The following is a 22,891-nucleotide window of genomic DNA, read 5'->3' as shown; positions in this document are numbered from 1 at the left end:
GTGTGGAGGACTTTCTTTTATCTGGTAAAACATGTAAACGATGTGAAAAGTAGTGGAAGCGTGAAGAGTGGTCAACCTGCTTATGGCAAATTGCTAATGGTTTTGTGCTTAAAAACATAAAGCTGCACCAGGGTTTTATTTTTGTAAGTCCCTTGATCACTTACCCTTCATTCTTGGCCCACAGCAGGTTTGGGCCCAGCACGATGGCAATGTTGCTGGGCGTCATCTTGTTAACATCACTGTACTGAGCGAGCTTTGCAAGGAATTTGATTAAGTACCTGCCAGGAATGATTCAGGATTTAAAAGAGTTGGATGTGAAACAAGGCTCAATACGCTGCAGGGACATCCCCACCCTGATTCTAATAAATTCTCAGCTCATTCTCTCTTCTGGGAGAAGGAAAGGGGTTGGTAAAAGTCCCCTGTAGCATCTTGAATCCTGACAACTACTTGGGCAGGAGGACCCAAAGAACAGCCGTGTCAAACGAGTTTCGGTGCCTGAGGCAGAGAACACAAACAGAAACCCACTCCGCTGCCTAACACAGGACATCATCCATTGGAAACCACTGCCTGGCTCTTACCTCTTCATTTCACTGGGCTTGAGCAACAGAAGCTCATGCTAGGTAGTTACAGATGGGTAGCCGTGTTGGTCTGCCATAGTCAAAACAAAAAAAATTCCTTCCAGTAGCACCTTAAAGACCAACTAAGTTAGTTCTTGGTATGAGCTTTCGTATCTGAAGAAGTGTGCATGCACACGAAAGCTCATACCAAGAACTAACTTAGTTGGTCTTTAAGGTGCTACTGGAAGGAATTTTTTTTGTTTATGCTAGGTAGTGTTTGTATCTCAGAGTTAAAGCACCTGTTTTGCATGCAGAAGGTCACAGGTTTGATCTCCAAAGAGGGCCAAGACAAGATCCCTGCCTGCAACTCTGCAGAGCTGGCAATACTGAGACAGGTGGACCAAGGGTCTAACTTGATATGGCAGCTTCTAAGGTTTCCTTCTATGCTCTTGTGTGCATCAAATCTGCCTGCATCCCACTCTGCTGTCCTTACAGCTCCGAAAATATACAGCCTGGCAGCCGTTTCACCCTTGTGATTATAGGAATCGGTTAATACTTTATAACCCCCTTTTCCTTATTAAAAACTCAAAAGCAGTACACCTTGCAAAAGGAAGCATAAGCAATGAAGGTCCAGCAAAACAGTTCTCAGGGCTAAAACAAACAAATAACCACATTCTTCTTTCTAGCTGTTGCACCGGTTTTGTTCAGCTTAAACACAAAAAGGTAGATCTTTGGGAATGGGAGACTGGGATACTCTTAAGACAACCACGCTTTTGCCTGGTGGGAAACGGTGTGACACATGGCACAGGACCCCACACCTCCTTGCTCCCTACCTGAAATTGGCCAGGTTGTGCTTTGGCAATTTCTGACAAATCCTCCACAGGTCCTGAAGTTTCTTGTCCTGGTCTTGTATGCTGGGGAAGGAAATAAGTTCTCTTGAGCCAAGGGCTCTGCAATAATGTGAGGTTCCATTCAAAGCAAAAGGAAATGGCGAGAAAGAAATGGAGGAATGGCTCAAAGCAGGCTTCAGAGGGAAGGCCATAATCTGAAAGGAGCTTTTAAGAGCAAAAGCAGCACAAAGGGAGCCTCGAGAGAAGATGCATGCTTCAGAAGGCTTTATGGGCCTCAGGAAGCCCATTTCTCCTCCTCGGCTTCCCACCCAAACCAGAAAAAGCCCATTTCATGCTCTCCTTACTTTGCAACTTGCGCCCACTCTTCATACAGGGCGTAGGTCATTAACGGCTCTGGAAGCTCCCTCAGGTAAGACTTCAGGGCACCTGGAGCAACAACAAGGCAGGTGTGAAGGGGCAGCACAGTGCATCTGGGAAGACTTGACCTCCCACCCCAGCCTGCGTCAGAACTATTGTTGAAGGTGGCACATCCAACAAAATCAAGGCACAACGGGTTCCTTTTCCTATAGCAGCACCAGATTCTGCTGGAAACATCCCTGGGGAAAAACTATTCTGAAATCTCCAATGGTGGCAGAAGATCTGGAGGAAGTGACATTTTAATAAAAGCAGAGTTTTTACATGTGTTGGAAGCTGTCCAGAGTGGCTGGGGAAACCCAGCCAGATGGGTGGGGTAGAAATAATAATAATAATAATAATAATAATAATAATAATAATAATAATAATAATATTTTTTAACTGTATGCAGTAGTGCTTACATTCCATCTACATGTGCAATCAAGGACAGCTGTAAATTAATTGAAATGTACATCATCTATCAAAAGGGAATGATAATATTTGTTCACTTGTTCATAATCTACTCTGGCTTCAGGTACAAGGCCTGTTGGCGGACCAACTCTGCATTACAAAGATGTACGCAAACATGACATGAAGGATGGCAACATTAACCCTGCCTGGAGACAATCAGTCAGGTTGTGCATGCATAAGCAGTGACCAGAGGAGGAATGGCCATTGGGAGGAGCACAGAGAGAAGAAACATCATGGTATGCCTGCATCAACACAACTGGACACTTTTCATCTGCCCCAGCTGCAACAAAACATGTCTCTTCCATATCAGCCTCTACAGCCACAGCAGGCACTGTTAACTCTCCAATGGTTTTACTTCACTCACAAAGGCATATTTCCATTGTCTCCTGAGGCAGACAGATGCCAACTATTTTCACAATCAACTCCCTGTTCAAAAACCTGGGCATAACTGCTAGCCAATACACCCAAACTTCCTTCTTCAGATGAATTCTAATTTAACACAATTAAAAATACTCAACAATAGCATCAAGGCCACTAGTATTCATAAATGCAATCACTAATCATAATGTTGAATCGTTAACGCCATTTCAGATTAATCTGAGTAAGTTATAGTAGTTAATATGTAATCCATGTATGTTCCTCACAAACCTAATAAATATCCAATCATAATAAAAATGTTTCCCGCCACCGTATCATAACTGAATTTACTCTTCAACCTTTGCCATTTCTCCAATGTCCTTAATAAACCACATTTTCAACGTTGAGGCTGTTGCCTCCCTCCCCTCTGCAAAACAACCCAAATTTTAGCAGCTGGAGAAAAGCACATTGCTAATTAACGATTATTTTCATGTTCAAGGGAAGGAGAAAGATTATTTTTCAATGGCGCGGCTGTGTTCACCACCCAGGCCACACACTAGGTGGCGCTGCAAGACACTGTCATAAGGCTCCCCTTCTGCCAGCAACCAGATCTGAAGGAGGGCAGCTGGCCAACTGCGTTTTTTAAAAATGAAGAAAGCGCACAGATTTAATGTCTTCACCTGGAAACAAAGGACAGGCTCAGATGGTGCAGGTGAAGGGGCTGGGTTTGAAAAAATACCTGGGAAGTTCTTAAAGAACATGAAGCCTTCACGCAACATTTGACAGGCATACTGGGCAGAGAACGGAAGGGGGGTTTGGCCACCTGCTTCTCTGCACCCCCCAAGCATCCAGGTTCAGCTACTGGCTTGGGTTAAAATGCAACAATGGAAGAAACTAGCCAGCAAGGCAATGCCCAGGGGAGCACAAAATGGTTCAGTGAGCTGCAAACATCACCCTTTCTCTTCCTAACTATCTATCTACACACACACTTCCTTACATTGCATCCTGTGATGAATTTTAATTGTAACCTGCCTTGGGGGCCAAGCCTGCCTGAAAAACAGAATATAAAAACAACAGGTATAATAAATATAAAATATAGTTTGAATGCCTTTGAAGCCCGCTGGAATGTCAAGGAGGGGGTGCTACCTTCAACCAAGCCAAGACCTTCCCTGCATTTATTCGAGTGCATTCAGAGTTTAGTGCCAGGTCGAGGAGGAAGAGCCTGGGAGAAGAGGAGTTTGTTCCTGCAGAGTTCATTGTGACCAAGGACACAATTGTCACTGCCAGCTGATAGTGTTGTATTTGCACGACAGGGCAAGCTGATGAAACAAACCTTATTTCTATCTGCATTGAGGCGACTGACTGGATGAAATGTAATTGTTCGTGTTAAATGTTAAATTCATGGAGCTGCAGGTACACAGACAAAGCTGTGGGCTCTGTGGAAGGGTGGGATATACATTTATAAGTGTAAATAAAACAGAGAAATCGAAAGCAGCTGCCCCAGAACTAGAGTTATTGCTAGGGAGGCTGGCATTCTCCTCTGCTAACTGAAATCAAATGTCTGAATGGCCCAAAATGGTTTATGCCGACCTTTTATTTAGAGTGGGGTTTTTTTTGTTTTGTTATTTTTAAACCAACAAAACTCTCAAGGCAGCATTACAATCAATAAGACAAACTAATACAATAAAAATACCAGATGCAATATGAAAAGCAGCCGAGGTAGGACATAAACACAGGAGCAGGGAAAATCAATTCAATTACAATTTCGAAACAAAGATCCCTTGAGGGGCAGGACTTCCAAGTTATGCTTTCAATGTTACCAAGAGAGCTGCATTCCCCCTTCAAATGAGACATATTTCAGAGCTTCCCGCCTTTGAAGATTTTCTTATTTATGTTTGCAGAACTGCAGAAGTGGCCTTAGCCAGGGCACCCAACACAAGAGTGTCCTGTGCTGGTCTCGGCTGCTGATAGCTGAGATGGGGAATATCTGTGGCCCTCCAGGTGTTGTTTGGACTACAGCTCCCATCATCCTTGATTACTGGCCATGCTGACTGCTGGGAGCTGCAGTCCAACGCCCTCTGGAGGGCTTTGATTTTTCCAACCCTGACTTACAGCAACACTACAGCAGGGGATGGTTGATGGCAGTGCATCTCTCTTCCACAGAAGGCAGTGATGAGCCACCAACTTGGATGGCTTTAAAAGCGGATTGGACAAACCATGGGGGAGAAGGCTATCAATGGCTAATAGACATGATGGCTGTGCTCTGCCTCCATAGTTGGAAGCAGCAATGCTTCTGAATCCCAGTTGCCAGAAGTCACAAGAGGGTTCTTGTGCTTGAATTCTGCTTGTGGGTTTCCCACTGAGGCATCTGGTTGGCTGCTGTGAAAACAGGACGCTGGACTAGATGGGCCTGATTCAGAAGGGTTCTTATTATGTTATGGTATTCATGCCTGCATTGCACCTCTCACACCTGAGTGCCGGCCCTGCTGCTTTTGCCATGAATACCTATGTGCCCCACTCCCCAAAGAAATACTTGAATTTGTGATGAAGCCTGAACCATGCCCCCGGAACATACAATTCCGCTCTCTTGGGAACGACCTACCTGCCACGGCATGAGGGTCAGAGTAGAACTCGTCCAGCTGCGAGGTGGAGCAGTCCAGAGCGGCTTTCAGCTTCTTTAGCTTGGAAGCTCCAGCCGCGATCCGGAACAAGCCCTGTGTCATGACGGAAAAGAGAGCTCCTCTTAACGGGGGCAGTTTCTGCACCATGACAAAATGTCCTTCAGCACCTGCTAAGGCTGCACCTTACACCAGGCAGCTCGCTCAGTCTCGGAGGTGTCAAAATTCAGTTCAATTAAATACACATCACTTTGCTTTGCCAGAACAAAGAGCTGGGTCTAAACCAACAAAATGAATTTCTACAGGGACAAATGTCAGGTTCTACCCTTAGGCAGGAAAAATCAGATGCACAAATATAAGATGGAAGACACCTGGATTGCCAGTAGTACCTGTGAAAAGGATCTAGGAGTCTTAGTGGACCACAAGCTTCACATGAGTCAACTGTGTGATTCAGCAGCAATAAAAGCTAATGCTATTCTAGGCAGCATCAACAGAGATATAGTGTCCAGATCAAGGGATATAATAGTACCACTCTATTCTGCCTTAGTCAGACCACACTTGGAATACTGTGTCCAGTTCTGGCCACCACAATTTAAGAAGGATGTTGACAAGCTGGAATGTGTGCAGAGGAGGGTGACCAAGATGATCAAAGGTCTGGAAACCAAGCCTTAAGAGGAACAGTTGAGGGGTATATTTAGCTTGGAAAAGGTAGAGAGTGGTTGAAGCTGCCACTTGCCCAGCCTGGTGCCCTCCAGAAGGCTTTGGACTGCAACTTCTAACATGATGGGAGTTGTAGTTCAAAGCACCTGGAGGGCACTGAGCAACAGTGAGACGATGGGTACCCTACCTCCTCCTTCATGCCCGTTTCCAGCAACATCATCACACACGCCTCAATCGGGAGGGCAATTTCACGGCCGCTGCGCTTGAGATGCTCTTCCAGGGGAGTCCCAAAAGCAGGCTTCTCACTCCACTTGTCTAGCAAAAGAGGCACAATTAACAGTCAGCAACACTACTGCAAAGCAGTAAAAGGAGGGAATCTGGAGTAGCAGTGAGCAATGATATGAGCAGCTTCGATCCGTTCACTTGGCAAAGCCCTTTAAATTTTCCTCTGGGAGAGTAGCAAGGATGCCAAGCCTGTGCAAAGTCATTGTAAAAAAAGAGAAAAGAACCCTCCCGACAGCCAATGCCCTCGAATATTGCCCATCTCTGTACAACCGGCTGATGCAGTTCTAGATGCCAGGGCTCACAATTCAAGCAATCATATTCACCAAAGACTTGGCTACTGACTCCTGTGCAAAAAAGCCAGGCTTTTCCTGAAGGCCAAATTCACACGGTCTCCTTGGCAAGTGTCATTCATGCTTCGAGATGCTCAGTGCAAGCTCAGAACTGCAAGCTGTTAGCAAAATGAAACCACCACCCACCAGCCTGTGGGGGGGTTGCAACTGATTGCTTGCTATGAAACTAGGCTTTCCTGTGGGTCTTTGAGAACGAGTTCCCTTCTGTGTCCCAGAATCCAATTACCATAGGCCACACTGCTTGGGTCACAAACTGTACCTATGAAACGGTAAGTTGCATGACCACCGCATTAGTGGGATGTGTAGTGGATGAACGTACAAATGTATACATTGATAGGTAGCTTATATGTGAACTGGTGTAAAAAAAAAATGTGGGAAAGGACATTGTCAGGAGAATCTGCTGACTTAGGCTGTACTAATAATGTGTCAAGAAGGTTTTGCAGGGAAAATGCAGCCTTGAGCCAAATTGAAAGAAAGTAGACACAGAATTCTTCCTGCTAATTCAGGTCTGCTTTCCTTTGAGAATGTGACTTAATTTTGGCACATGTGCAACGCAAAGGCAAGGGAATGCCTCTATATAAGACTATGTAACTTTTAGTCCTGTGGGCACCACACCTTTATGGGTTCCCCAGCAGCCACTGTTGTTCTGACCAAATAAAAGATGTCTTAAACATTGTGACTGAAGCAGTTATTGAAGAAAACCCACTGCAGATCAAAGTATTTTGTCCTCTCACAGGGACCAAGTTTTCCATTGTGCCTCTGCACACGTATTCTCCTCACCCACCCTATTTGGATTTTTCTATATGGTGTCCACAATCTGAGGTCTTCCTATAGAGTGAAGCTAGAGCAGACTAGCTTGCCACAGGCACAGAAGCAGGTTGACCTGGTGCAGAATGGCTCAAGTCAGCTGTGTTTTTGCCAGCTGCTTACCTGCCCTGTTCCAAAGGCCAGCAAGATTTGAACACTCAGCCTGTGTCAAGAGCAAATCAGTACACACCTAAACAGGGGTGTGAACTGGCTCCAAGAGGAAGGCACAGTATGACGTCACCTGGCTGACTTTAGACAGGATTTGCTCACAGGATATAAAGGTGCAGAACCTGCCCCTTTAGGCAAACATGAAACCACAATGTTGACAGATTAAATGTTTGGAAGGCTGTTCAATCTGCTCTCCAAGACAGCAGAGGCTGCTATCATTATAGCGATCCAAATTTACCTTTGTCAATACTGCAATACAGAGGAAATAGGTTTCTTGTTTTTTTAAATGGCTCTTGCATATCGTTTTGCACGAGCCAGCTTCTTTTCTCCCCAATCTGCCAAGGAAAACACTTTTTAACTATTATTTGCTCTTCTAGTTGAAAGATGGAAGAGTTAAGAGCATCAGCAGACTGTTAGTTATGCAGGAAGTGCTAGCAATGAGATGTCTGAGGTCACTCCAAGGCGCTTGATGCTTCTGCCACATTGCCAAGGCACAAGGGCGCACAGAACCACCAGCACTCAACTGGGCACTTCCCAAGCCCCTTTCCTGGGCAGAAGATGAAGAGCATCAACATGGAGAGGAGCAGAGCACAGGCTGTCTTCCGGCTCATTGCCAAATGACATGCAGCAGCATTTGGATAGGACTGCAAGGGCTGGCTAAAGCAGAATGGCTGACGCATTTCTCTCCTGCTCAAATGTAAATTGCCACCATACTTCTTCAGAGAGACCAGGAAGACTCCAGTGCAATTCCGTGTATCAGATGGTTGATGGGTTTGCAAAGAGCCACTTAAAGACCACAGGCCCAATCAGGCCCACTGAGCCTCTACTCTCTTGCTATTAAGTCTACACTTTGCTCTGATGATGTGAGGAGCTATTAGTACCCCCAGCCTAGATTATTCTGCACTTTGGTGTCAGGCTGCACACGCACACATATGCATTATGATGAGTAGACACAGCAGCCAGGACTGCTGTACTGGGTTATCTGAGGCACAGGACATGCAGGTGCCCTGGGCAGATCTCTTCTCTTCACTGCTGCATGGCTGGGATGCTTGCCATACCGTGGAGTCTCCCATGGGGCAGGGGGTGGGGAGGGGTGGGGCGGGGCATGGTGCCAACAAGCACCTTCAAAACCTGGAACAGACATGGTTCCTTATTAGCCTCCCATAATGAGCGTACAGAATTTATTGCCACAAAAGACAGTGGTGGCCAATAAATAAGATTTAGATCAATTCGGGGGAGGCTACATCTATCAAGGGTCATTTAGCCATAGTAGAAGACCCTATGATTTTAGAATGCTGGTTTTAGTTTGCAGAACTCTTTACACATGGCTCTGAATGATTGGCAGCTAGCAAACCACTTAGGCTTTTTAAACAGCAGGACAACTAAGTGCTGCAGTGTGGAGCGGACTCCTGTTCACCATTCCAGCAAGCCAGCCAGCCGGTTCACAGCCCTACTCCAGGATACTCCATTTCATTCTTCCTCCCACAAGTGGTTCACCAGCTTTCATTTAACACTGAGCACCGCCCCCAACCCCCCACTGCTTTAAGGATGATTTTCTCCTAAATATTTTTATACTTCTCCAAAATTTGGAATTGTTTCTGCTGATATCTTACCGATAACGTCTCCTGCACTTGGATGGTACTGTGATGGCTACACGAGGACTGTCATTTGCCCCTGTACTATAGAAATGGAGGGAGTGGGAAATTATTGCCATATAGAACCTCCATGTACTCAGGCAGTCTACTTCTGAATTGAAGGCACTGAGGCCACCACCTCAGTGCCCTGCTTGTGGGCTTCCTCTGGAAGCACCTGGCTACTGGAAAGAAAGCAAGTAGCAGCTTTGGGGCTGTCTCCAAAGGAAGCCATACTCAAACTGGACCCATTAAACTTAATGTGCACGACTGACTTTGGTCTGTTAATTTCAATGGGTCTACCTACAGTAGAAGAAGGAGAAGAATTTGGATTTGATATCCCGCTTTATCACTACCCGAAGGAGTCTCAAAGCGGCTAACAATCTCCTTTCCTTTCCTCCCCCACAACAAACATTCTGTGAGGTGAGTGGGGCTGAGAGACTTCAGAGAAGTGTGACTGGCCCAAGGTCACCCAGCAGCTGCCTGTGGAGGAGCGGGGACGCGAACCCGGTTCACCAGATTACGAGTCTATCGCTCTTAACCACTACACCATTGTCTGCTCTTGCAAGGCAACTCCTTTGTTCCTCTAACTTAGGATTCATTGACAGGTGGCCTGCAGAGTCTTTTCAAGAATCCTGCAATGTTTGTTACTCACCTGTCCCTCCCTGTCACTCAAGGTCAGGCTTAGACAACCTGGCTCCCTCTAAATGTTTTGGACTGCAACCCCCAACATTCCCAGCACTGTACAATCCTACTAGGATATACCTGAAAGGGTGGAAAAGGCTGCCCTTGCCCTGCTACTCACTCCCCAAAAGCACCTCGCTTGCTTCCAAGTTTCTGAACTGCCTCTTGAAAGCCCAACCCCGAAGGGAGGGCCACAGCTTGGTAGCTTTGAATACAGAGTCTCAGGTTCAAATCTTTAGCATCTCAAGGCTGGGAAACACCTCCTCTTTCTGCCTGAGACATTGAAGAGCTGCTGCCACTCAAGAGATAATACTAGCCTAGGTAGTATCAGGCAGCTTCATGGGTTCCTAAATATGGCAATCCAAAAAGCAAGAGGTGGCCAGGAGAGGTGGTGGCTCTGGGTGGGCAAGCCAAGGGGTGTATCTGGCAGGCTCATGGCATGGCGCTGCCCCCTGAGGAGTTTCAGACCAAATCCATCATGGTTTGTTAGTGTATTAATAGAGGCTTGGAAGAATGTCAGAAATGCAGCTGCAGAGAGGATGGGGGGCAATTTGGGAAGATGGTGTCATTCAGAAAGGCCCCGTGTCCTTATTCCAGAAAGATGGCATGCCAAAGGGGGAGAATAAAAAAGAAAAAGTCAGAGGAGGAGAGTGCAAAGGTGGCACAGGCAAAAGCAGGAGGCAGAGCACAGGTTTACTTTACCTTGATGGGCCTGGATTTCAGGGAGCACCTTTTCTAAGACTGCTAATGCTTTTCTATGGTAATCTGCTTGGGCTTCTAATAACTGAGAATAGAACCCACATTTTAAAAACAAAAAGTTAGCATTGGATGAACACAACAAGAACAACAGCAACAACAACAACACCACACAGGCAGTCGGATTAAGCATGTGAAATGTATGTCTGCAGAAACGAAGAGCTCTCGGAGGAGAGAGAGGTACTCACAGAGACAAAGTAGCGGGCGTAGTCGCCTTCTTTGGAAATGAAGTTATACATGTCCGCTGCAAGTTGATCCTTTCGGGCAGAAGAGGAGGGGAAAACGACACAAACTGCAAGTCAGCAACAGCAAAGCCCATGGAAGGCACCACATTTCCAAGAAGAAGACATCAATGCAAAACCTGGGAGCTTAAACTGCCCCCTCCCTGGGCTGCCTGTCTACCAGCCATCAGGCCAGAACACCTCCCAATGCACAATCCCATCATGCTGTGCAAATTCTGCACATCAATGGCCCCTCGGTCCATATGCATAGCCACACATCAGGTCAAATATTCCTTGGCCTATCTGCTTTGCAGAAACATGATTCTATCCATTATTATAATATTGATATGGCTGTAAACGCACACACACCAAGCTTGGCAATACAGTAGGCAGTGCGTAGTGCAGGGCCACATTTCCTTCTAGGCAACCTTCTGGGGGCCAAATGCTAGTGATGGGAAGGGCAACAGATGCAAAATTTAGCATTTGCACAGTAGCCTAGCTTCAAGACCCACCCACCCAAATTAAATAGATATTTTTAAATAAAAAGGTACATTAAAATTCAAGCAACATGCAAGCTATGCAAAACCACACAAGGGGAGGTAAATAAAAGGGTGTGTAAAAGGTGTGGAAGGTCCCAAGGGCTAGAGAAGGAGGCTTGGAGGGCCATATCTGGCCCCTGGGCCTGAGGTTTCCCACTCCAGTACAGCAAAATGTGTGGTGTGAGAAGGTGCCTGAGCATAAGAATATAAGGCAAGCCTGCCAAAGGGGGCCCCATGTAGTCTAGCATCCCATTTTCACAGTGGGCAATCAGATGCCTTTGGGAAATTGGCAAGCACAATTTGAGCACAAGAGCACTTTCACCCCTCCTGCGGTTCCCAGCAACTGGTATTCTGAAGCATTACTGCCTCCAACCGTGGAAAAGTTCCAGCAGTTGAGCCTCTACATGGCTCCTTGACCCTGCTGAACGCTAGCAGAACCTCAATAAATTATGCAAAGCAAGTAACAGATACAAAGCAGCAGGGTGACACAGTAATAAATATAGGAAGAGGTTGCTAATATGCGCTAATTTGCCTAATTTATTTTGATCACAGGATTTGGCTTCTCTTAGCACACTTTTGGGCCATATATGTGTGAGCAGAGATACACAGAGTTAGCTGTAGAGTAAGGATTTACAGGAAGGAATAGCCATGGTGAGTACTAGTAAAATAGAGGAGTTCCATGCCCCTAAACTCCTTTCCCCAGTGCAGGATGTGACCCATAGGATCAGTTCTTGAATTATTAGGGTGGCACACATCCACAAGCCCTCCCCCAGAATTTAGCCAAATCATGCCTTCCATTGCCTTCTCAAAACAATAGCTAAGGGGAGCTAGACTTTCCTGGCCAGGAGGTTAGTTGTAGAGACAAGCAAGTTTTGGGCCGACAATGTTTTGCACTACATGTCCACTAAGTGGTAGAAAAGGCTGGTAACAGAAGATGTGAGGTAGAAAATACAGCCCAGCAGAAAGGAGACGGGTGGATACATTTTCTCTGGGGGAAAACTGGACAATGTCTTTGGTAGCCAGATAAGGAGGTCAGGCCTCCCCTGCAGATCTGTGAATCCAGGCGGGAAAGGAGATATTGGGCAAAGACTCTAGAGGCTTTCAAATAAATAAACAGAATAAATAGCCCAAGACTGCATACACGTCATACATTTGAAGTACACACACCAGCAAGGATCCTGAGAACTGTGGTTTGTTATGGGTACTGGGAATTGTAGCTCTGTGAGGGTTGAACTGCAGTTGCCAGGACTCTTTTGTGTGTGTGGTTTAAATGAATGGTAAGAATGCAGCCCAATTCTCCCTGGGGAAGTGTTCCAAGAGTTCTCAACGCACCTTGCATTGCTCAACTTTATTTCCCGCTTCATCCATCTCCTCCTTGAGGGAATCTATCTTAGACGGAAGCCCCTGGAAGTTGGTGGCTGAAGTTTTGTGGGCCTGGTTCCATCTGCACAAGAGAGATCAGAATTATTCTTCTTGCACAAAGAGCACCAGAGAGGGAAAACAATGAGGAGTGATCACAGGTCTCCAATCTACTTCCTCCCTCTGCTAAACACTTTGTGATGCCTGCAGTGTGCCAAGCAGGGTACAGAACATGGGAAGCAGCACAGGCACAGGCACAGGAATAGGTGGGATCAGAAGCCAAGCCCAGGATCCTGTTTGGCTAAAGCAGTGTGTTGCATTGTGGAACCAATGGACCAGCCTAAGTCTGCTCCATGTCAAGTTTTCCTGGTGCTCAATCACAGATCTGCCCTGGCCTGTTGTTGTTTTTTTTGCACACTTACTGAAAGAGCTCATGGAATAAAAGCCATGTAAATTGGATTCATTCTGTGCAACCGCTACCTGAAAAAATATGATTTTTAAAAATGCATTTTAATTATTTTACGCAATAACTTAAGCATCCTGCTGGATTAGGCCAGTGGTCTCTCTAGGCCACCATCCTATTCTCAAAGTGTCCCACCAGATACCTAGGAGAAGCCTAAAAGAAGGACCTGGGCACAACAGAATTCTCTCCACTAGCAACTTCCAGCAACTGGCATTCAATGCCAGCCAAGTTGGTGGCCACTGCTGCCTCTTGTAGGAGCCTCTGTCTCCTTTGTCATCCAAAGCCCCAACAGCTTTCCTAGCTGGTATCTTGCTGCTAAAGTATTTCAAGCTTTGTTGGTGGTGGCCTTTGTTGGGGTTTTTTAATAGCAATGAGCTGCTCACATTCTTTTTTGTAGCATCCCCTATTGTCTGCTTGCCTTTCTTTTGCCAAATGCAAAAGCAAATTTCTTTTTCCAATGTGCTTCTGCCTAAAGTATGTGTTCTGCATGCACTTCTATATGTGAAATGTATATTTTGGGGAGACTGAAACTGCATTGCAAAATTTGGAGAAGTCCATAATTGAACAGAGAGTTGTGTTCTGATCTGCAAGCAAGTTTGGGGATGTGAAATTGGGTTGGCCTGTGGCAAAAAGCAAGCCAAACAAATTAGTCACAAGGCCAACTCATGGCCTGACCTGCGGCCACTAGGATGCATGAGAACATAAGACGACCCTGCTGGATCAGGCCAATGGTCCATTTAGCCCAGCATCCTGTTGTCAACCAGATGCCCCTATGAAAAACCAGCAAGCAGGATTTGAGCACAAGAGCACTCTCCCCTCCTGCAGTTTCCAGTGATAACTGGTATTGAGAAGCATTGCTGCCTCCAACTATGGAGGCAGAGCACAGCCATCTTGACTAGCAGTCACCAATAGCCTTATCCTCCACAAATATGTCCAGTCCCCTTTTGAAGCCATCACTACCTCCTTTGGAAGCGAGTTACACAGTTTATGCCGTGTGAAGGACTTCCTTTTATCTGTTCTGAATCTTCCAATGCTGAGCTTCATTGGATGTTCATGAATTCTAGTGCTACAGTTCCCTGTCTTATGCCCCTGCCAACACACACTCCATTCCACCAGCTATATGTCCTTATGACAAGACAGATAGACACATGGTGTCTGGCAAGCTGGAAGACATATTGAGCAGCAGAGGAAAGCGAGGAGACAAGGCTAAAATGTCTCTTCCCCAAATGCAGTGGACCAAGATGGAAAGGTTTTTGTTGACTGGATGTGGCCTTATGTAGCAGCCAAGTGCTCCTGAGAAGGATGCCCCAAAGCCATGATGGAATCCTGGTATTTCCTGTGCTGAAGTAGGAAGAGGAAAGTGTGTGTGTGTGTGTGTGTGTGTTTGTGTTTGTATTACCTGGCTCTTGCAGAATCCCAGTCCAGCACCAGTTTTGCAAGCTGCTTCCTCTGTTTTTGAATGTTGGGGATTTCCGTCTGAAAGGGTAAGACGACAGGAAGCTGACAGTTGAGACGTTTGTTGTGCAGACAGCTATATTTGTCTTAAGTGCACACAAAGCAACACCCGATTCTTGGCGGGTCTCAACGATTGTGTCATTTTAGGGAGCGGGTCAAGCTTGGGTTATGGACAGCGGCAGAAGCAACTTACCTCTGAGAGGAGGTTCAGTGGCTCTAAAATATCTTTCTCAACCTGCACCTCATGGTGAGAGAGCTCCATTGCTAGCTTATTTTCTGCTTCACCACAAGTCTCCAGCATTTTCCTTAAAACAAAGAAGAATACACAGTTGCATTAGATGGGTGGATTCCAAGCATTGGGAGGGAGAAAGGAAAGAGGTAATGAGAGCTCCTTTGATTTCCAGGGCTACTTACAGAAGAGTCATGTAAGGTTTTCGTTTTTACACTTAAAATCAAAGTTTCAGGAGCAAATTCATGAGATCTGTTTTAGCTTGTATTCTTTTTAAAAAATACTGAATTGGCGTATTTGCCTGACATGCATAAAATTAGGTCACTGGTTATATCTGACCAAATGACAAATGACCAGGAAAAATAACAGTGATGCAACCCTTACCCCAGCAAAGTTTCATCGCTTAGCTGCAGAGCGCCTTCCTGCATATTCTGAGCAAAAGCAGTGAGAGGAAGCTTTTTCTGCGGAGAGAAAACAAATACTGCTATTGTTGGGGTTAAGGAAATGCCAGGTCCGATGCTACTTTCCTACTGAGAGAGTAGAACCATTTAAGTTGAAAGGATATGGCTAACTTAGGTTCAATAAATCCAATGGGTCTACTCCGAGTAGCAACCTGTGGCTGCTGAACTTGGGCACCAGGAAAACGATGGTGGGACAATGGTGATGACAAGGGGAAGGAAAGGAAGTGGAGCTTAGGTGGGTCAGACCGAGATGATGTGCACAGGATTTAAAATGAGACATTGGGTGGGGTGGGTGGGGAGGATGACCTGATGACTGAGTGTACCACACTTAACAGACAGTGCCACAGTCTTCAACAGCTACTAACCCTGATGCCTATCTTCTATCTCTATTGTCAGAAGCAGCATCCTTCTGACTACCAGTTGCTGGAAACGGCAGAACGGAAGAGTGCTGTTGCACTTAGGTCCTGCTTGCAGGCTTCCCACTGGGGCATCTGGGTGGCCCCTGTGGGAACAGGATGCTGGACGAGATGGGCATTTGGGCTTGATCCAGCTACAAGGCTCTTCTTGTGTTCCTAGTCCATCAACTTGTGAGCTGGAGCATCAATTCTAACTCTCTCCAGCAACTGTGAAGATGGAACCTGTGATGGGTGGCAGCATTATTTTCAGATTAACGAATGTGGAGTATGTGGAGTATCATTTAAGGCTGCATATGTCTTTAAAAGGGACGCGGGTGACGCTGTGGGTAAAAGCCTCAGCGCCTAGGGCTTGCCGATCAAAAGGTTGGCGGTTTGAATCCCCGCGGCGGGGTGCGCTCCTGTTGCTTGGTCCCAGCGCCTGCCAACCTAGCAGTTCGAAAGCACCCCCGGGTGCAAGTAGATAAATAGGGACCGCTTACTGGCGGGAAGGTAAACGGCGTTTCCGTGTGCTGCGCTGGCTTGCCAGATGCAGCTTTGTCACGCTGGCCACGTGACCCGGAAGTGTCTCCGGACAGCGCTGGCCCCCGGCCTCTTGAGTGAGATGGGCGCACAACCCTAGAGTCTGTCAAGACTGGCCCATATGGGCAGGGGTACCTTTACCTTTTATGTCTTTAAAGCCACTCCTCTTTTTACTTGCCTGCAATCAAAAGCCCTTTTTTATAATTCAAAGGGGCTTTTTTTTGGCCTTTTGACTGAGAGGGAGTGATTTCAGTTAAAACTTCTATTGGGGAAAAGAGGGACCTGTGGGTGCTTCCTGTATCTGCCTCTCTCAAGATAAGCCCAGATGCTGGGTGCAGGAAGCCAATCATGTACAGAGAAACTTGTACGGGCTGGTGAACTCTGAGCCTTCACAAGCAGCCCCTGTTCCTCAAAGCGTGGCCAGCACCTACAGTGCTGGAGTCCCCTGACTGCTCCCAGCATGAACTCCACAACTGCCAGCTAAGATAGGGCTCTGGGTGGTGCTGGGTGAGCAATGACAGAGGAGGAGGCAGTTAGCTCTTTGAAAGAAGTCTAATGCGCAAAATTTCTGTGCAAGGCGGAGGGGAGGGGAACCTCCAGCCTGGAGGCCGAACTTGGCCCACTGGGGTCCCTGTTTGGCCCGTGAAGCCGGCTTCCCTGAACTGCACTCACCCGCCCACAACTGATGTTGTATATTATGTCAGGTGTCAGGCCTGCTGGGGTGGAGATAACAATGTGGTTAGGAACAAAACCCAAAAAATAGCACATGCAAAAGTAATAGGGAGTAAGAGCATCATGGCAGTGTCAGGAGAACTTGAGAGATTCTGCGAAATGACAGAGGCTTCTGAAGGATGGCTGACTTGCCACAACAGGAGCCAAGCATCCCTTTTTCTTTCAGATGTTGGGCAGCACATCTGGATGATCTCTGTGCAGTGCTTAGAAGAGAAAGAGGAGCCCAGTGGAACAGGAGCACTTTGGGAAGGACAGACTTGAAGAGTGAGGAACTTGGAAGTAGGGCTGTGCACCAGCTGGCGAGCCGTGGATTCAACTCGTTGGGGTCTGCTTCCCCAGCTTGGGAACTGCGAGTTGCGTACCTCTTCTTCCTGCCCTGACAGCCCTAGATCACTCGTGCAGCCCAACCTGGACTGATCTCTGGGTGTCGCTACCTGACTCTGCCAAAACATGGATCTCACCGAACTGGCCTGATTCAGCTTGGCCAAATCTGGTGCACAGTTCTCCTTGGAAGGGGTTGGCACTTACATGTCTCTTTTCTGCATCTGTTCCAGACTGCCCATGCAAACACATGCCTAGCCTCTTGCAGGAAGTGTGGCATACGGACCTCACGTTGTCGAGACGGCGCTCAATCTAGATGGTGAAGAAATAGGGAAGGGAAACTGCACATGAGGCTCTTTGTACTAGGAAGCCGCGTCTAGCAATTGCACCATGAAACCCAACATTTATTTGATCCAGCCTCATTACCTCCTCTCCCAGGTAGAACCCTGGGAACAGAGCACTGTCTGGCCAGACATGCCATAAAGTTTCACTGCCTTGTTTTAAAACTATTAATTGTTAGCTGCCTCAAGCTGGTGCTTTTTTTGCAGACAGCACCCTTTCAACTGTGGGGCAACCGGCAGGTCTAACATTAAAGGAAATGCCACTGTAGGAAGGCAGGTTTGCTTGCAAGGAATTGCAAGCATCTGATAAGGAACTGAGATTCCCTCTGTGAAAGAATCTTCGTTCAAATATCTGAGAGTGCAAAGACGTCTGCCAAGTTCTGCTGGGAACCTCCATGCACAACAGCAAAAGGAATGTGGTTTATCTGTGTTTTGATGAGTCATGAGGGTTAAAAGGAGGCCTTCTGGAATGGTTTCTGTTTGAACAAAACCAGCCAAAAAGAAAAGAAAAAAGAAAAGAAAAAAAGGCAGAACAAGTTTCAACTGTAGAGAGGCATGTAAACAGATAGGAATCGTCTCTGCAGTCTTTTAAAATGCTGTACTTAAAAATATGGGTAGCCTGAACACTTCTCACTCCAACCAGCTGGCGAGGGGCCTGGAGACCAAGACCTATGTGGAAAAATGGAAGGCACTGCTATTAAGTAGTCTGCAGGAGAGGTACTATGATAACCAGACACCTTCAAATATTTGAGTAGCTGTCACATAGGTGACGCAGCAATTTCTCTGTATCTGTCTATTTATTTTATTTATTAAACTGGACCAGAACAAATTCACAGTATAAGGAAGACTATTTCAATTACATGTTAGAAAGAACTCCCTGATAGCATGAGCTGTTTTAAGAGTAGAGCCTGGGAAGGTGGCAGGTTCTTCATTGTTAAAAGTTTTTACGAAGCAATTAGATGCCCACCTCTGCTGTAGGAGAGCATTTCCTGCATCAGCCAATGACCTTTGAGGGCCCTGACACTTCTGAGGCTATATAGGTCTGCAACACTTCGGTGACTAGTTGCATTTGCTTTTCCAAAACCTGTTACGTGCAAATGATGCTAGTGTTTCCCCAAATCTTTATATATTTGGTAGATTTGTGTCCTGCTTTTTGACTGAAATCCTCAAAGCAGCTCACAACATGGCATTGGGTGCTAATATGCTGTGGTGGCAGAGTGAAAATATGGTTGGCTCCTGTGAGAACAGGATGCTGGATTAGATGGGTCACTGGCCTGATCCAGCAGGCTCTTTTTAGTTCTTAAGACCAGCTTTTGTGCATTAAAACTTGAGACATGCTTCTGTCCCACCCTCAAAGAGATGCACACGCATTTTCCTAAGCAGCTCCCAGAACAAATGGCAGGCACCTTCCTTGCAACTGTAGGGTAGCCCAGGCAATGAGAGCTCCCCCTTTGTCCAGCACACCAGGCCTCTTTGGGTTCTGTTATTGCTACTGGCTTTGCTTCTTGCATGGATTTTTAAACATTAGAATAACAGAATTGTAGAGTTGCCAGGGAACCCAAGGATCATCCAGTCTAACCAAATGCAATGCAGGAATCACAGCTGAAGAATCCCTGACAGATGGCCATCCATTATGGTTGGTTAGGATCTGTCTGTCTCGGGACACAATGGAGAAGTGAACCTTTGGGGGTGAAGTCATTCTGTTGGAAGGTTACAGCACCTGCTGTGGCTGTAGAGACCGATACGGGAGAGACATGATTTGTTGCAGCTGGGGCAGATGAAGGTTTTGCTGATGATGAACTATGGTGTTACTTCTCTCTATGCTACTCCCAGGGGTCATTCCTCCTCTGGTCACTGTTATGGATGCATGACTGTCTGTCTTCAGGCACTGTAGTTGTCTTAAAGGGATTCCCACACAGAGGGCCATCCAACTTCTGCTTTAAAAGCCTCCAAATTAGTTTGTTCCACTGTCAAACACCTGTTACTGTCAGAAAGTTCTTCCTAATGTTTAGTCGGAATCTCCTTCCTTGTAATTTGAATCCACTGGTTCAGGGCCTCCCCTCTGGGGCAGTAGAAAACAAGCCTGCTCCATTCTCGATGTGACAACTCTTCAGACAGTCAAAGACGGCTCTAATATAACTCCTCAGACTCCTCTTCTCCAGGCCAAACATTCCCACCTCCCTCAAATGTTTCTTACAAGGCTTAGCTTCCAGTCCTTTTAATCAGTTTTGATGCCCTACTCTGCAAACGTTCCACACTAAGGCAGAGAAAATGATAGTGCTGTTTATGCGTAACAGTGATGCTTCAGAGATCCTGCCCACCTTGCCTGTCTGTTGTAGTAGCTGACATATCCTCCTTCCTCCCTTGGGATGTCACTACTGCCAAAGTACTGAGACAAAAGGCTTTGCAGGGCCCATCTGCTCCACAGGGGATAAAATGGCTTGTGCCCAAGGCAAAATTCAGACCCTTCTCATGCAACACCATTTAGAACCATGGCCCTCAACCACGGCCCAGTGAAGCAGGACAGAACAGTGGCTGGGGATCCCCCTCATCATGAATTCTGTGATGCTCAGCTGGATCCCTGCTCTGCAAGGCTTGCCACAAACAGGATGTTCAATCTGCTGCCTCCAGCTCGGTTGGCTGACGCAGCTGGTGAGCGGACTGGAACACGGAGCAGCTTCCCCTCAGAAAATTGGAACAGCATCCAAGTATTTCTTCTGGCCCATACACTTTTTTCTTCTTTTTCTTCTTTCCCTGGCCAAAAAGCATCTTTCACTTGGGACAAAAAAAAACATGTAACTGAGAAGAGTCCAAGTCACCACACAAGAAGCTGTTGACCTTCTGTTTGGTTAACGCAGCTCATTCTTCCACACAGCCACCAGACATTTAAGGCACAGAGGAAGATGCTCCTTTGATAAGTCAGTTGTCTACTGTGGAGACGGATGCACACAGAGTAGGACTATACACAGCCTTGGCCTCTTTTGGCTCCATTCTGTGAGGCAGAGGGGCTCCAGCCTCACAGCTCAGGAACAAACTGCACTTTTCAAATGCCAACTTTTCAGTTCTCCCAGCAAGACTAGGAACATCGCAGATGTTCTTATCAGCAAACAGCTGGTCTTAAAGTCTACACATCTTTCTGCTTTGCAACTTATTGTTAAGCCCTTTGGCATTTAAGTGAGTCCAGAGCAACGGACGGAAAGCTTCCTTCTGTCAGAAGGGGCCCTACTCCATCTCTGGAAATTAACGTGTTTAAAATGAGAGCATTCCAAAGGACAGAAACATTTTCTGCCATATGGCGAAACACATGGAACTCCACAGGAGGAGGAGATGCAACTGAAAATGTACACCCAGCATCAGACACACTTGGAAGGATTCTGTTCAGCAGCAAAGCCAAACAAGCAAGTGAGCAAGCAGTTCCATTTGGGCGTTGACAGGTCAAGCGCCTGTGCCTGGGAAGCCCATGCTTGCAAAAAAATGGTTTGCCAACAGTCGGCTGGAACAATTTCTGGCTTCTCTCCACCTCCCTCCACTCCAAATATTTCATATGATCACCAAGGCAACAAGGCACTATTTTTTTTATATAAAAAAAGATCCTTAGCTGCAGATATTTACACGGCAGCCCTGCCAAAATCTGCTCGTTTCCCCACCCCTCTGATTCAGAAAGACCATAACCCCGTTTAGTCACGTGAAGGAAAGTTGGAATATAAAAATAAAATAAGGGAAAATAGCTTCTGATCCCACGTCTATAAAACAAACAGCTGAATCTCAAGTCTGGAAGGTGAAATATAGCTAGGCTGGAAAACACAGAGCAAGGAGGCGGCTGTGGGCAGTGCAGTCTAATTAGGAACTTCACGTCCCGCTTCCCTGTTTCCAAATGAAAAGCCATAAATGTATACTGATAAGCATTTTACAAATTCAAGAGAATTTTTTTTAAAAAATGGTATTTAGTTGCTTTCACTCATTTTTCAGTAATTCCTTTCATTCTACTAAACTCAGGGGACACTGCAGTAGCAATCCACAGTACATTTTTTGTACGGATAGCATGAGAAACATAGCGGTCATAATTTACTCTTATGAGTGGCAGATAAGAAATATCTCATGGGATCATGAAGAAAGGGCCATCCTCTTTATCTCCCCCTGGAGCAAAGCGGGTAAACATGTGTGCTTCGAAACACAGCTGAAACCCATGGGACTGAGCAGGTTATGAGTGAGGTTAAATGTAACGTGGGGGGTATGCTGCTTGCACAACAGTGTTTCTCCTTCCTCTCCTCCCCCCAGCAATCCCCTCATGACCCCAAAATCTTCTCCAGAAGGTTGGGGGTCCCTCCAGAGCAGATTTTGGGGGATCCAGAGGGGGAGAAGAGAAATTGGAAGCCCCGTTGTGCAAGCAGCTTTCTGTTGCGCAAGTGGGAGAACATTGCTGCTTGTTGCTCTGTGTAATCCAACAAAGGAATGAGACAAAGCTCCCTTCAGCAACTGCAAAGGATCCAGATTTCAACAGAGACTGACGAGGGGAAAGGCGGAGCCTTCGCTTATCAGGAAACTCTCTTCAAACTCAGACATGTGCAACACATGCAGCCAAGAAGTTCTAAGTAAGGCTATGTGCTTTGCACTCTTCTGAGATCTCTCCTCTCTCTCTCTCATCCCCCCCATGTCTGAGACATACATGGGTCAATTTCAGCATTTTGAAAATCTTAGCTTACACTTATTATTTCCTTTATGGCTGGGAGGCCAAACTTCAAAATATAAAGGAAACACCCATTGAAATCTCAGGTGCCCAGACCAGGCCAAGCCAGCGGGCAGGAATAATCTGCACAGCTTGCTGCTCCTGCCCTGGGCAGGAAGAGAAAGATGGGAAGGCACCAAATGCAGGGAAATGAGAGGTACATAGAAGTCCTTCCTTGGGAGCCCTCTGCATAACAACCAGCCCAAGTCTTTGGTGTCCAACTGATTCTTTCTGCAATAGAATTGGAGAGCAAAGTCTCAAGGTGGTTGTTTCAAAGACTGCCCCTGAAGAAGGATTTAGATTTGAAACTTGTTAGGCTCAATAAGCATACTTTTGTGTACCAGGCAGCTCCCTCCCTTCTTGCCTTGCCTTGGTAGCTAGACAAATTATGTAAAACAATAGATGTTTATTTACTCAATCTGGATGATTTGCAGAGGTCATTTCCCCACTTAAGTGGAATAGAGGGAGGTCTCGTCACAACCACACTAAGACCTGCCATGCTGCAGTAAGCACAGTGACTA

General features: G+C 46.4%; 2 protein-coding genes across 6 annotated transcripts in view; one reads left to right on the top strand and one right to left on the bottom strand.

Moving 5' to 3' along the window:
- SLC5A11 (solute carrier family 5 member 11) overlaps positions 1 to 22,891 on the top strand; it is a 342,594-nt gene that overhangs the window by 47,255 nt on the left and 272,448 nt on the right. The gene's annotated exons all lie outside the window — the stretch shown is intronic.
- LOC114584795 (rho GTPase-activating protein 17) overlaps positions 1 to 22,891 on the bottom strand; it is a 57,700-nt gene that overhangs the window by 13,731 nt on the left and 21,078 nt on the right. For all 5 annotated transcript variants that reach the window (XM_028706913.2, XM_028706915.2, XM_028706916.2 and 2 more), the window contains exons 3-14: positions 17,511 to 17,615; positions 15,239 to 15,315; positions 14,819 to 14,930; positions 14,570 to 14,646; positions 12,681 to 12,792; positions 10,777 to 10,845; positions 10,535 to 10,616; positions 6,095 to 6,222; positions 5,232 to 5,343; positions 1,753 to 1,834; positions 1,391 to 1,471; positions 165 to 278 (exon numbers count right to left, since the gene is read on the bottom strand). In XM_028706913.2, coding sequence (XP_028562746.2) covers positions 165 to 278; positions 1,391 to 1,471; positions 1,753 to 1,834; positions 5,232 to 5,343; positions 6,095 to 6,222; positions 10,535 to 10,616; positions 10,777 to 10,845; positions 12,681 to 12,792; positions 14,570 to 14,646; positions 14,819 to 14,930; positions 15,239 to 15,315; positions 17,511 to 17,615 — 1,151 coding nt within the window. The remainder of the gene's footprint in view (positions 1 to 164; positions 279 to 1,390; positions 1,472 to 1,752; positions 1,835 to 5,231; positions 5,344 to 6,094; positions 6,223 to 10,534; positions 10,617 to 10,776; positions 10,846 to 12,680; positions 12,793 to 14,569; positions 14,647 to 14,818; positions 14,931 to 15,238; positions 15,316 to 17,510; positions 17,616 to 22,891) is intronic.

Source organism: Podarcis muralis, chromosome 14, assembly GCF_964188315.1.
Source record: "Podarcis muralis chromosome 14, rPodMur119.hap1.1, whole genome shotgun sequence".
NCBI lineage: Eukaryota > Metazoa > Chordata > Lepidosauria > Squamata > Lacertidae > Podarcis > Podarcis muralis.
This window is presented reverse-complemented; position numbering and strand designations above follow the sequence as displayed.